Source organism: Amphiura filiformis, chromosome 1 (assembly GCF_039555335.1).
Source record: "Amphiura filiformis chromosome 1, Afil_fr2py, whole genome shotgun sequence".
NCBI lineage: Eukaryota > Metazoa > Echinodermata > Ophiuroidea > Amphilepidida > Amphiuridae > Amphiura > Amphiura filiformis.
The window spans coordinates 79,122,298-79,136,828 of record NC_092628.1 but is presented as its reverse complement, the minus strand read 5'-3'; the positions used below and the strand labels follow the sequence as shown (position 1 = coordinate 79,136,828).

General features: G+C 37.8%; 1 protein-coding gene across 1 annotated transcript in view; it reads right to left on the bottom strand.

Annotated features, from left to right (window-relative positions):
* Positions 1-14,531, bottom strand: part of LOC140154121 (transcription factor 4-like) — a 212,969-nt gene that overhangs the window by 24,609 nt on the left and 173,829 nt on the right. The window contains 2 exon segments of the mRNA XM_072176731.1: positions 2,630-2,833; positions 7,170-7,240. Of these exon segments, the coding sequence (XP_072032832.1) occupies positions 2,630-2,833; positions 7,170-7,240 (275 nt within the window).

Below are 14,531 nucleotides of genomic sequence, written 5' to 3'. Positions count from 1 at the left end.
ATGCAGTGATCTTCCCAGTCCCCGGCGCATTACCCAACCAGACAAACATGCAACAAGCTAAAATTAACAAGCAAGTTTGCAGTTTAGCTCCTGACAACCCAATGCAAATTCAAAATCCGCAAACGAGCCGGACAAATGTTGATGGAGTTTTCCTCCTTTTTTTTGCTATAAAAGAAATTTTTTGTGTTACCCAGTACGTATATGGATGGTGGTAGCCGTAGTAGTACATTGCTGTTGGTGATGCGGCAGCGGCGGCTGCTGCGCTAGCCGATGTCGGAGTGCTGTCGTATTGAGAGTACCACATTGTTGCATAACACTTCACACAAACCAGTTAATTCAATACACTGCTGTGTGTATATGTACTGCACCTAGACACACACGTGCATGTACAGCCGGTGGCATCAAGGCAGGCTGGCAGCCGGTTTCTTCAAGTTGGTAGCCCTTTTTGTATTTCCTTGTTGTCAGGAGTTCAGTTAGGACAACTCAAAAGAACATATTAGCAGCCAGAATCCCAATGGAAGCCTCTCTCCTTATAAATGCAGCTTGTATAGTGTTGACAGGTTGGCAAAGTTCTGGGTATTACCCCTGTGGCAAACTAGGCCTTGGATAGCAAACCAGTGCCTGTGATTTCCTGCTGCAAAACCTTTCTCCAAGATTTTGTTTTTCCACAACTTGTAGCCTGGCTAAAGCACTCCCTCACTGTCAGTGTGTTCCAAAGCGGGAGTCTCCCAACTCTCTATTTAGTTAGCTCTGCATCAGAATGGCTGTTTATTTTCATGAGTAAGCCAGCAAAATGGGGCTGAGCGTGATTCCCTAGAGGCTACAGATGCCCCCATGTAACCTGTTTTTTATTTGGTTCATGTTTGGGGAAGGGGGCAAGAACCAAAAGGGGAACAGATTGGGATACTGGAGAAGCTCATAAACAATGTGGGTGACAGGCTGCTCTAATAATTCTCTGCCTGTCATATGAAACTATGGAATATCCATGACCACTACGATGGGATGGTGCTTTAATGAAATCCCATTTTTCAAATTCTGTGACCTAATTTTTTTGTCTCAATTATGCTGGGAGTGGTACTATAACCAGGTCACAGATTAAAGTTGATATTGCCTTGGGAACTACTCATGACATGATTAAACTCATACTATTTTACATTGCAACACCATAACATCAGTGGGACATCCATAAAGAAATGTATACATAGGATTTTTCATCCTTTTTTGCTTATAAATGATAGTGAAAAGTGAAAAAAAAAATTATTTGCTTTTACTTTTCATGTTGGGAATTGGACAAATCTAAACCAAAGTCTAAAGATTCTGGTTACCTGACTCCATTAATAATCACAAACCCTTAGTAGGAACATGTTGATAATAGAGGAGGGAGGGAGGAACTACTTGATTCCCACGCTTACTCAAATTGATAAGTAAATGCTAACTACTCAACTACGTTGTGCACATCTGACATAGTCATTATCCCTTTACAGTTGAAACAAAGATGATTCAGCATTCTTTATCTTATTTTTTCAGTCTTTATTTCAATTGTGAAAGAAGGTTCCTTGAAGCTGTGTCTACTATTTTACCAAGATTGTTTGATGCTCAGAATCTCGGCCGAGTTACAAAGTTACCCCAAACAAATTTTGCTTTTTTCTATGTGGGTAACTGGATTGTTGTCCAAGATTCTGTTTACTGCTCAATATTTGATTGTGAAAATGAAAACACTTGCCTTTATATGATTGTTTATGCTGTGTGTGTGAGGGGAGCGGGTGCACTTGGATTGGATGGGGTGTGCTTGTGTGAGCCGGGCCCATTCATGTGTGCATTGGAGTGCAACATTGGACTCATCTTCCTGCTGATGTAATTGTTTATCAGCATGTTGACTTATCGAAAACCTGACATGTTACAACTTCATCAGGCATGCTGTACTTATGCAAACCGCATTTGAACATTGCCAGTTCCTAAAACATCTGCTGTGTTCATCCACATGTATGTTCAAAATGTTGTCTAGAAATGTGTGCAGCTACCACACCTGCATCTCAGCAGCACTTGTACCATAAGCTACCCCATGTGTACAGAAGTGTGTTTTACACACTTCTTCATTCAAACACATGGATTGTAATACACCTGTCGCAGAGAGAGAACACTCATTCTGGTTTGTTGACTGGTGTACATTCTGGGGTAACTGAAGTTTTCTCTCTTTGGATGAATCTCAACCATGTTAACTACTGATGAATATATTTTAATCATCCAGGTAGATAAATATAGTTGGATTTGGACTACATTATAATTCTGTTCAATTAGACTTACTGTTTTAGATGGCTACGGTATCACGTCATATCCATGACGCATCATCAGGCTTACTTATCTTGAATTGGCTCTGTACTGCCTGCAGTCGTAGCCATCTAAAACAGAAGTCCAGTTGAACAGAATTATAATTTAGTCCAACTATACTGATGAATATTTTCCGTCTTTCTTTTCTCTGAAGGATTCCCAAGATTAAAGCTGCCGTAGTAGCCTAAAGAGGACAGATATGTTGTTTGATGTGCGCCCTGCTGGTGATTTCCTCTTGAAAGTTACAAGACAAAGACCATACATGTAAATTTCTAATACTATACCTTAGATTAATACTTACCAAATGTGAATCTACATAATGACTTGGTCCACCATAACCAACATTGCTACCCAAACTGCTGGCTGCCGAGTGGGCCGGCGGTGCCCCTGATATGATTGCGCCTCCTAAACCTGGCATGCCGGGCATCCCGGGCATTCCGGGGCCCTCCGCATGCCTTTGGAGAACATTGATTGCATCGTCTAGCCTCTCCTCCATCCGACTTTGCTGCGGTACCAAATGGGTTAGAAAAAAACAAAAAACAAAAGAATAGGGGTAGAGTAACATGATTAATGACTCGTTTGATTTAATATTACATTAAACTCGCATGTGAGCTACTGCCGAGACTGTGATTAAACATAGCATAAATGGTAAGCTTAGACATTTTTCTTCTCCCTTAAGATTATCATATTTTTATTACCAAAACAACATTACATGGCTTTTGCTCCAGAGATTATAGCTTGATCCAAAAAAAAGCAAGTTTTATAGTGATATATATTCACAATGAACACTCAATTTTGAAATAACAAGTCCTAAAGCATATCTGAATATCTTGATTCTTTTCTTTTTTTCAAAGCAAGCACATTCTCTTTGTACAACATGTCTATCGTTAAGGAATCTTAAAGCTCAAGTTTCATTAAGGGTCACAAACTCTTGTGGCATCACAACACCACTCTCATTTCTGTCAATTTAGCAGTGATCATGGTATAACACCTTGCCAACATCAATCTCAATAGAACCTAATACTTTAATCATGCAAAAATAAAAGCAGCTACTACTCTCTTCCCAGTCAACAAAACATTGAGCAATGACACACACCTTTAACAACTTGACCCATAAAGTCACTCAGATAATTATCATATCACTTTGTGTAATGCGCCAGCAGATAAAAAGTTTTATGAAGTTGAAGAGCGGGGCATATCATCACACATACCCCTTCCCTTGTACATGTTACCCTAAGGGATGAAACTTTACCCCATACTGGTGAATGTCTTTGTAACAAGAGAGTGCTAAAGAGCCTGGGTGTTAATAACTTCCATATGGTCTACTCAGATAGGAGGACTAGCTAGGCAGCATCTCCTTGAACTTGAAAAGATACACATGAATGTCCCACGGGCAGGGAAATGAATGAAATTTTACAATTGACAGTCACAAAATTTTATTCTCATTTTATTTTTTCTATGATTTTTATTCCATATGACTGTATAATAGGCTTAAATCAAAAAGGAAGCAGTAAAGTTTGTAGCTAGTTTTAAGTTAACACAGAATTTGGAACAAGTAGTGAGAATTTGTGTGTAGGCCTAAATTTTTTTAAATTGAAAAGTATCATTTTGGCAACTGCTTTTTGGTGTTGGTCATTGATTTTGAATGCCAGATATGATTTGCAAACACCAATATAAGATGTTGAGTCAACTTAATGCTATTGAATTTGCCAACAAAAGAAAAGATACCACCAGAGCAGAGGTCATTATTGTTGAACTCATAATCAATGTCCTAAAACTTGGGGGCACACTTAGCACCTTTCATTAGCAACTTAATTAGCCTGGATATAATTAGCACGTTTGAACATGATAATTGACACCTTGAGTAACTGGACTGGACTAGCACATCACATTAGGGATAGACACCCTCAAATGCTTAGTCTATTTTAGGCATTGTTTGACGATGATCAGCCCAGGAAAATTGTGAATCATGATAAATGTCTATAGACTTTGTAATGTAGGAATCTGAATAAGTATGGTCAAGAATATTACGAACTACTACTAAGTCATTTAAATATGCATTTTCTTGGTAATGTTTCTTAATTTTTTTCTCAGGTCTAGTGGAGGGTGATCATAGGCATTGGTAGAAATGTTTTCATATATATTGTGTGTGTGGGGTGGGGGAGGGGTGAAAGGATTGGACATTTTATTTTATGACCAAACCAGGAACCAAACAAACCCGCAAACATATGCTACCCAAACGATAAGGTCATTGCCAATATTTATCGGTTGATTGGCATCACATTTTGAGGTACCTTTCAGACATTTTCCCCCTCAAGTATTTACTTCATTCACGCCACTGTTAGCATTGACAAATGCTAGTCAACCAGAAAGGGAGAATGGAGATATACCAGCTCAGTATCTGTCAGCAGCACAGAACTGATGGTATGACTTGAAACACTAACTTATATATGGGTGTCAATTTCATCGTTGCTTCAACGATTGCCGCTATGTTGTTATGGATTTTAACTTTTGTAAATGCACGGTGAGAGAGTTATATCAGCGAAAGTGTTCTCTTTTTTCTCACACAAGACACTCTATGCTGTGGTCATCCTCAAATTTTTACCCCACTTTGCATGTTCACTTTCTGTTCAATTATATGGATAATGTAGGCCTAAATACGGAGCTAGTGTTGAATAGGGCAAAGTTCTCTTTATGTGTTTCTTGCCAAGGACATGATGCCATGCACAATTTCATCCTCTTTGCCTCATGCCTTCAATCACTATGGACCACAATGGCCTCATCCCAATGGCATAGTTCAATAATCCCAATTAAACAATCATAGTGCAAAATTTGACCTCAAGTTGCAGAGTATAAGTTTTTGTACCCAAACTTTCAAAGGTCATTCAATGAATGTACAAATGTATTGGGGTTAAAGAACTGTGCCCCTGATAGATGAGCATGTTGTGGATCCCAGAGAATGAGCATTTTAAATACTGAAGCAGAAATGATCTTAGCTTCATATATTCCTGATCAATCTGTCTGCAATGTAATCAAATGTTTGAATGGTTACATCTGTATAATGATAGTCATAAAATAGGCTTTCAAAACCGGACGGATCCAAGAATATTCAACACCTTTGGTCACCATCTTGTTAATAATTAAAGTACTGATTAGTACCTAATTAATTACCCACAGCATAATTTTCTTTTTACAGGAAAATGCAGCATACATCCCTCATTAAACTTGACAGTTATATCACATATATCTTGTTCCATAATTTCCTTGAAACCACAAATTATTTCCTTGATTATAATTAATTAGAAATGAGCCATTACAGCTGTTTACTCACTATCAAGTTCCAAAGTCTTAAATTATTCTAAGTTTAAGAGTCTTATCATTTTTCTATCACAAGTTGTTATTTTCAAAATGTAACAAAATATATGATATCTGCTAAAAGTCACCCAAACCATTTTTGTTTTTCTTGTGGTTTTTTGTTCCCATGACCCATCCCTTCCCTTCTTTCCCCCCATCCTGCTCCTTGTTGTACCAACCATCTACAGCAGCAAGATGGCTTATATCCAGACAGGGCTAATAAGATTAATAATGAAACCTTTTGCTCATGTTCCTGTTATAACTTGGGAGTATTTCCCCTAAACTGTCATTTAGCAAATCTGAGATTTTCCACCTGTCTGAAGAAGGGACAAGGTTTTCTACACTGCAAAGATTACAACTGTCTCAAGGTGAACTGACTGGTGAGCCCTCTAGGATCTGTTAATCATGTGTGGATTACACTTTTAATCCCATAGCAATTAACAAACACTTAGTTTGAAAACACTCTTGTATTAAAGAGAAACAAGGAATTAACACAGGTGATACATAGATCAAGAGAGGTGTTTGTGGGCTATGCAGAGGCTGGCCTCTATATAAAAGCATGCAAAGTTTGCCTGTGATTGGAGCTTCCAGTGGGTAATGATAACAAAATAGAATTGGACCTTATGAAGTTATGATCATTTCTGCAACATTGATTTGGTGGCAAATGCACAATGTAGGGGCCTACAATCTAATTTGGTTGTTGACTAAAACTTTATTTCACCTCAAAATGAATATTTGGAATGAATTTTACTATGCACTTTCCAAGTGTGTGTCTCCCTTTTGTTTCTCTTCATTAGGTAATAACCTTGTTTGGTTCAAGTTCAGCAGCAGGTTGTTGGAATCACCTATCCATCTAAGTTGGTATTACATCAATTTATTTTCACATCTTGTCTTATCCTAGTTGGTTGAATGACATATAGCACCTGTCACCTGTGACTAGCTATCTGGCTGGCTACTACAGCCAAGCCTGGTACAAACATGGCTGCTTACTTGGTCAACCCTCACCTTGCTACATGTACATGAACTTGGGTCAACACTTGTGCAGTGTGATACATGTACCATATGCCATCAAGAAGATTACAACTTGTACACCAAACATGTTGAGTGAATGACCCAAGTGGGATATTTGTGGTTTTGGATGTGGTTTCAGTATATAAGGTATCTTTCAAAACAAATGTGGAGGATGAAGTAACACTTTCTTTCAATACCCTTCACAAAGATTTTCAGTAAAACTGTTCATGATCAGATAATTGCTTTACAATCCCTTCTTTGACCAATAATTTGCTGCATTTTCTGGTGTCCCATAAATATTAAGGAGAGGAAACACCAATTAACCTTTGACATTGATGTTGGCAAAGTGAAAGAACACATCAGCATTTGAGAATGCTCACTATTTATTGCATAGTGTCTACATTCACAAAAATATTTTTTTCCTGGAATCCTGAAAAAAAAAATCCTTCCTGCACTATAACCTGGGAGCAACTTACCAACGAATGAAGGTGACTTTCCCCATAGGGACCTGGGGATGCTTGAGTACTTGAACGTGACCAAGGGCCTCCTGCAATGAAAAAGATTAAAATAAAGTTTAAAACATCATGAAATAAACAACATCAACTGTTAAAATGTCAACAACAAAAAATAATGTATTTATTTATATTTTTGACCATTTTAAATCCAGATATGAAGTCCAACTTTGCCAACAATTGAGGATTCACATTTGTGCAATACATTAAAAATTAAAATATCCTCCTAAACATAGTATCTGCCATTGGTTCCTTCAAAGGAGGGACTAGCAGGTAGAGGACAGGAAATCAAGTAATTCTTCAAACAGCAAAGTTGAATGCAATTCAATTGGTGTTGACAAGAGGACCCACTCAAAAGTGGGTAAAAAAGTGCAGCTCAACCAAAGCGAATACCCATCTGCTGGATGCCCTATTGTAATTCTATGCAATTATCAACAGCCCCATCACCAGGACGATAGAGCATCAATATAAAACCAAATATAAGAATGACATAGTTTGTGGAGGAGAGTCTGGTAAAGTGTGCAAATCGAGTCCCTTGGAGCCCTTCCAATTAGAGGCAAGTGTTTAACAGGATCAAAGTATCATAATTGCTGCATCAATGCGACATGTTGAGCTCTTGCGCCCAAGCTCACTGAATTATCTCAGCCAAGTCTAAACAAGAAAATCCCATCCTGCTTGCTAGCGTGCTGCAATTTCCCCCCTTTTTCAATCTCTTGGTAGTGAGCGAGCACAGACGTTAAAATCATTTGCCGTGATTGTTGATGGTTGTTTGTGGTTATTCTGAACATTACAGAGCAGTTGAAATTGTCTCTCAACTACCACTAAACTTTATTCATTGTGACTTGTAACAAACCCAAATTAGCATAAGCAGTGTGGAAAATGACATGACATTTTCATTTATTTGTAAAAACCTAGTTACAGTTTAAAATGCTCAGGAATGTCCAACCCAGTAGGCTAATTATTACTTAAATTAAGACATCTTTCGTTTCACTTAGACAATTTGATAGGCAAAATGTGTCAATTACATCCTTAAAGTTGAATCCCCCATTTCCCATAAATGACAGCGCAGTCTACAACTGCTGCAATTCATCATAAACACCAAATTTTGTATTTACTCCACTAGGTTGAAAAGTAGGCCTGTGTCTAGCACTGCACTGGCACCAATGTACTTGTCATGGGAATCAACAAATTAAGCGGTTATATAAGGCCTAATAATAATTATTAGTAAAATCGCAAGTTATGATTTTGTAAGCAATAATTTGAAAATTGGCTAGGTCAAAAATTGAATTAATTATCTTATCAGGAACTCATCATGTGATAATATTATTATCACAGGCAATTTTGTTTTTGTCAAATGTGTTTATGAATGTGTATAGGGGTGTTTGTAAACATTAGCAAATGAGGACAGCAGAGATGTCCACAGTTCCTGGATGTGTTTGTGTGTGGGAAGTGCGTATCATACACATGTGCACAAATGTGCAGGCACTCTTGTGCATGTATGGTGATCCATGTGTTTTCTTGTGTAGGCCTATGCATTACTTGATCGAACAAAGAAAACCCCCCTTCCCAAAGCAGTTAAGCTTGTGAATTTTATTCATCCCTATTTTGGTGTGTCCACCAACCATCCCGTCACATCATCCATGCCACATCTAACTACACAGTCAACCCGGTCCTGTTGTCATCACTTGAGTCTATTTGGATCTCGGCATTGACAACTGACTAAGCAATGAGGCCCACAGCTGCCGTTGTGTCAGATCACGACCATCACACAACGCTAGCTATATAGCTACATCACAAAATCACGACACAATGAATGGCACTTGTATCATCACCAAAAATAAAATCAATTTCAGAATATGACATCAGAATTAGTTCAAATTTGTACTTATGAGGAGTATTTATCCTAAGTTGTCGGTCTCTGTTCATCTCATTTAAGTTGAGCCATTTTGTTTTGTCCACCAGAAACATATTAATAAAAAAAAATTAAGTCCCCTTACATATTTATCTTGCTCTATTTCATCTTCATGATATGCCCAGATAGACAAATAAATCTGTCAAATCATCAAAACTCACCAAAGAAAACAATAATTGCCCAGTTTTTGTCTAGCAAATAAGCATTACCTGAACTGAACGGAAGTGTGAAGATCCTTACAATTATCATTTATTATCACCTCTCCCATTTTTACCATTAGACAAATTCTGATAAAATAGATAGGGGACAAAGAAAACTAACAATAAAATTTTAATATACTGAGGAATCGGTGCCGAAAGAAACAACATCTTTTAAAACCTTTTAATTTGGTAACCTTTGACCCTGGTGGGAGTAGAATGACTAGAGCATGAAAGCTTTGTTCACAATTAGCATGCAACTTTTATATTAGAAACAGATGCATTTAGTGGATTGCTGAGGTATTTGCCCTCCTCCAAATATGATCCAATTTCATTCTAAACTTTCATTCATTGAGTTCTCTTCTATACGTCCAGATGGCCAAATATCATGTAGAATTCAAAATGGAACTTTTCTTTTCCTACAGCCTACACACCTTTGCTTTTAAAAATACAATGCAATTCATTGTCATGATTATGACAAATTCATACAAATTACGCACAATTATATAATCTTAATGTTAATCTTGTTATATGCCAAGAAAATTAAACATTATCTCGCACTGACAGGGGCAAAACGTGTTCCAAAAAGTGCACATCTCTCTGCCTTGAACAAGTTCTTCAAGTCCAATCAATTTGGATGACACAAAGAACAACTGTTAAAGGTTCTTACCACACCATACTGACTTGACACCATTACTCATGGTCAACTTGACTAATCTAAACTTTTAACTATCCATAGCTAAGAGTAGACCACATCTAAAGTCGTTTGTCCTATTTTTCATTATCTTCAATCAGTTATGTTGTTCTAAAAACCTCATTTTTAGTCTCCACACCTATATGTTATTAACTGAAGGAAATTGTTCATGTCCCTTAACTAGGCAGCAAAATCATGGTAAATTTCAAACATGATTTTCTATTCATTAAAATAAATATTGTAGACATATAAATACCAAGTACCTGTGGCTCAAAATTGGGTCAAATTTGTGGGTTTCCGAATTAGCTGGTAATCTTGTTGTTTCATGTTAGACATATGAATCAACAGCAAATAATAATCTTAATTTCCAGGGTATTAACAGCCCTTTGACCAACATATTGGATACAATGTATAATGGGCACTAGTGTGATCATGCGATGCAATACATCATGTGACTTGAACAGGCTGTCAAATATTCTTCCCAAAATGGGAAAAAAACATCACCCATGTACTGTAGCTAGTGTAATTTTTATTGCGAAATGCAGATATTTTTTAATGAACGTTTTTTGAGTTGAAGATTTGGTAGAAAAGACAGAAGACAAAACTCGACCCAGAAGGTCAGTACGTCAAAGGGTAAATGTGGGATGAAACATTTTTATCCTTCCAAAAATGTCAAAAATTACGTCACTTCTGTCTGTTCTCTGCTCCTGCTTTCTTCATAATTAATGTAAGCTTAGATTCATTCAGGTTGAGGAACCCTGGTTCATCCAAACTTTCAGGAAGTAGCTAGAAACACTGACATGTTGTTAATTTTTCCTGAAATGTAATGACCTTGATAAAGAGCAAAGTCTTGTAGTCAGTCACCAATGTAGGGCAGTTAAAAGTGCATTGATGTTATCAATCTAGTCTATTTTTATTTGTTTGCGCATATGTCAAACTCAAGTTATGATTTTACTAATCACACTTCATTTATTCCTTCTTATTGTTTCCTCTTACAAAAAAAAGACATTAGCCTGTCAGTATCAGTCAACTAATTGACCCCAAACTCAATCTGAAGGTTGTGTGTGTGACAAATATTTGGTTACTAAGACTAGAGAATAAAGACTGCGTGATGTACAATGTATACTGCATTACATGTATAAGAAGCATAGTTCGGATGATGAGGTGGGATTCGTGGGAATGAGCATTGCAACTTAGATCAAGTAATGACACCACACGTCTCCTGGCTGATAGATCCATCAGTGTCGCCGGTGATCGTCGTTTCCCTGTAGCTGGTGTTAAGCGCTGGAACTCATTACCAACAGAAATCAGACTTTCGCCATCGGTCACTCTTTTCAAACAGAGACTCAAAACTTATTTATTCTGAACTGTTTTATTCTGAACTGGTTTTCTTATGTATTTGTTTTTTACTGTAAGCGCAACGATGCTTTCTTTGCGAATTGCGCTCTAAGAACTTTGTAGTAGTAGTAGTACTTCACACCCCTTCATTTTTAATGCTCCTCCCTGTGTACAAAGCAATCTACTTTTTTTTTTATTCCGCCCAAGTTTTGCAAAATGCAGGCCTACAGCCACAAGGTCTTTTAAGTTTTTCACTCCTTTTGTATTTCCTACAAGGCCCTTCCCTGTCAAAGCATTTTACTAAGCAGGTACATGAAATTCAATTTTTCCCAAGTTACATGCAAACCTACTCTAAGTACTAATCTCCTAACCCCAATCTTTCCACACCAAAACACCTCATAAGTTAAACACCAATTTCCCTCCAATTGAGCAACCAATTTCCCCACCTTGGCCACTCGGGACTCAGCCAATGGAAATTCTGCCAATGACACGCGTTCTAGAGGGATTTGTAGCCCCTTTTCTGAAATTAGATGCTCATCTAGAAGGGTGGATGCAGGAAAATGAGAGTCAAATAAAATGCTGACGGCTGATTGGATGCCAATAGGCAACAATGTGTGGAAATTAGCCAAAAATGAATTTATTTGTCTTCTTTTTGATTAATTTTAAGTAACTAAAAATCAGCAGAGGCCTATTTAGTTTTTGTTTGATGATGGGACAGTTTATCACTCTTTTCAAAATGTGTAACTAGTGATATCTGCAAAATTGTACCCTCCAGAAGGAGAGAGTGAATCCCCTGCATGTTTCTGAAACGGACTGATTTGCTAGTATCCTCCTGAGAGAGACACACACTTAAATAATAACTAACCTAACTTCAAATTCCACCAAAATGGCATTCATTTTTAACCCGCACACAACAAAGTAAAGATGCGCTATTGCCTCCAGGTATGGAAGATTTCAGTTATTGGAATAATTGACTTTTCACCACCCGATCTCAACATTTCCCAAGGAAAGGCAATCGTTACCAAACGTGTCAAAATCATTCATTATAATAGGGGGCTTTACCCCAGCTGTCAAGGTTGAACTGCGCAAGCTTAGCTCCCTAAGCGGCTCTATCCTACTGATGTTAAAAGTCAAAGGGCATCTTACAAACAGGAAGTTGAAACACAGGTCAAATCCTCACCTCTATTGAACCAAAACATTTTCTACTACTGATATTCCTTTCAGTTCAATAAAATTTCCAAACGAACAGCTCTACATACATGTATAGTAAGCGATTTTCATGTTGTATATCTGTCACATTAGTATAATAAAAGAGCAAAATATCTATGTGTGCATCAGGAATTCTCCACAAAATCATTCCAACACAGTGTAATCCAGTGACGTAGCAAGGTTGTATAAAAATGTGTGGCAGCCATGACAAATGTGGGGCGCCCAAAATACAAATATATGCCCAAATTGAAATAAAGATATAAAGAAAAACATTACAAATTTCTCAAAAAGTGGGGCAGCCTTGGCATCCCCAGCTGCTCCGCCTGCTACGGCCATGGTGTAATATGCTTCTTGTACTGGTTTACCCTTGCCAATTTTAATATAGGGCTACTTGTACATGCATGCTTTCACTGCTCAAATGAAATAAAGACCAATTCATAGATCATGGCTTGTTGAATCTCACTTCGTACAACTTCTCTGAGCAAACTATTGGTCAAACCCCACTTCATTGATTAGACTATGAAATCAGTACAAGATAAATGTAAACAACAGCTCATCCTCCCAACCTCAACCCACTCACCAATGCAACAGAAACTAATGGCCCAGATCAAAGGAGTTGGCATTACAATACATCAAAAACAGGCTTTGCAACATTTCTGCACATTTCTAGACCTTATCTTAATGTAAGTTTGAAAGTAAGGAGCCCAATGGGAATGCTAAATGCAAATCACTAGCAGTGTTTGGTGCTCATCATTTTTTCCCAGACTCACTGACAACTTTCACATGAGAATGACATGTCTGCTATCAATACATCTAGGTCTAGTAACTTGTCTGTAAACTGTAATACATGTACATGGACATCTGGGGCTAAAATTATCAGTGAACAGAAAATTTAATAGACCTACTGGTCTCCAACCATCCTTCACATTGTCAGAGACCTTGATCTGGAGCCACATTGGATCATGTTTTATAGCATTGATCATGTCTCATGGTTGTTTCAGCATTATACAACCCATTCACCTATTGTTGACAAGAATATCAATACCATTTACTGTAACCATGGCAACTGCAGCCACACTGGTCAATGGATTTGGTGATGAGGACCATGATGCAATCAAAAATCCTAACACTGATGACCGTACCTGTATCATCTATAAACCCTAACCATAATAATTCATTTCCTGTCATACTTCTGATATTCAAATGAGGTTGTAGCCATCTTTACTGACTCAATACACTAAATACATGCCCTATACTCAATAGAGCCATTGTTTGAGTGCAAGAATACACAGCCAGACAACAACAACTCCCCATTTGATTCCTTAAGTGTGAGATACCCCATTGTGGTTCCGCAAAGAGCTACATCCATGGTACATGTAGTACTTGGTAAACCACTATGGTTTACCAAGGCAGGCTTGAAACCAATTGGTAGGTTTTGTGAACTCACTTTACTAGGTACACTACAACAAGATTCCTATTGCAACTGCCTACATAGGTACACCATTGCCAAGGTACCCGACTGGTATACATTGACAGAGTACATACAGAGTACCAATACTGCTTCTGCACAGGATCCCCCAGCAGTGGTACTGCACTGGTACTCCTCTGGTGTTGCCCAGGTACTCCTTTGGTACTGCACAGGATACCTTGGTGATAGTGTATGTTTATCTGTGCAGGTAGCTGCATCAGGAATCTGGTATTGTACATGTAGCATGAATTTCAAGCCTCAGACCCTGTTTACACTAGGAGAAAGTCGTAATATATGGATTCTGGCTTTCTCAGTTTGTTCTGAAATTCCTTCCCACAAGGTATTTTAATATTAATTTACATATTAAAATATGTAAATATGTGTATTGCATAACAATAGATACAGCTCAGGGTTAATACATTTCCTTTGTTATTGCAATACGCATATTGTATTGTGGGAAGGAACTTCAGAGGACAAACCCAAGATCCATACCCACTGATTAGTACAC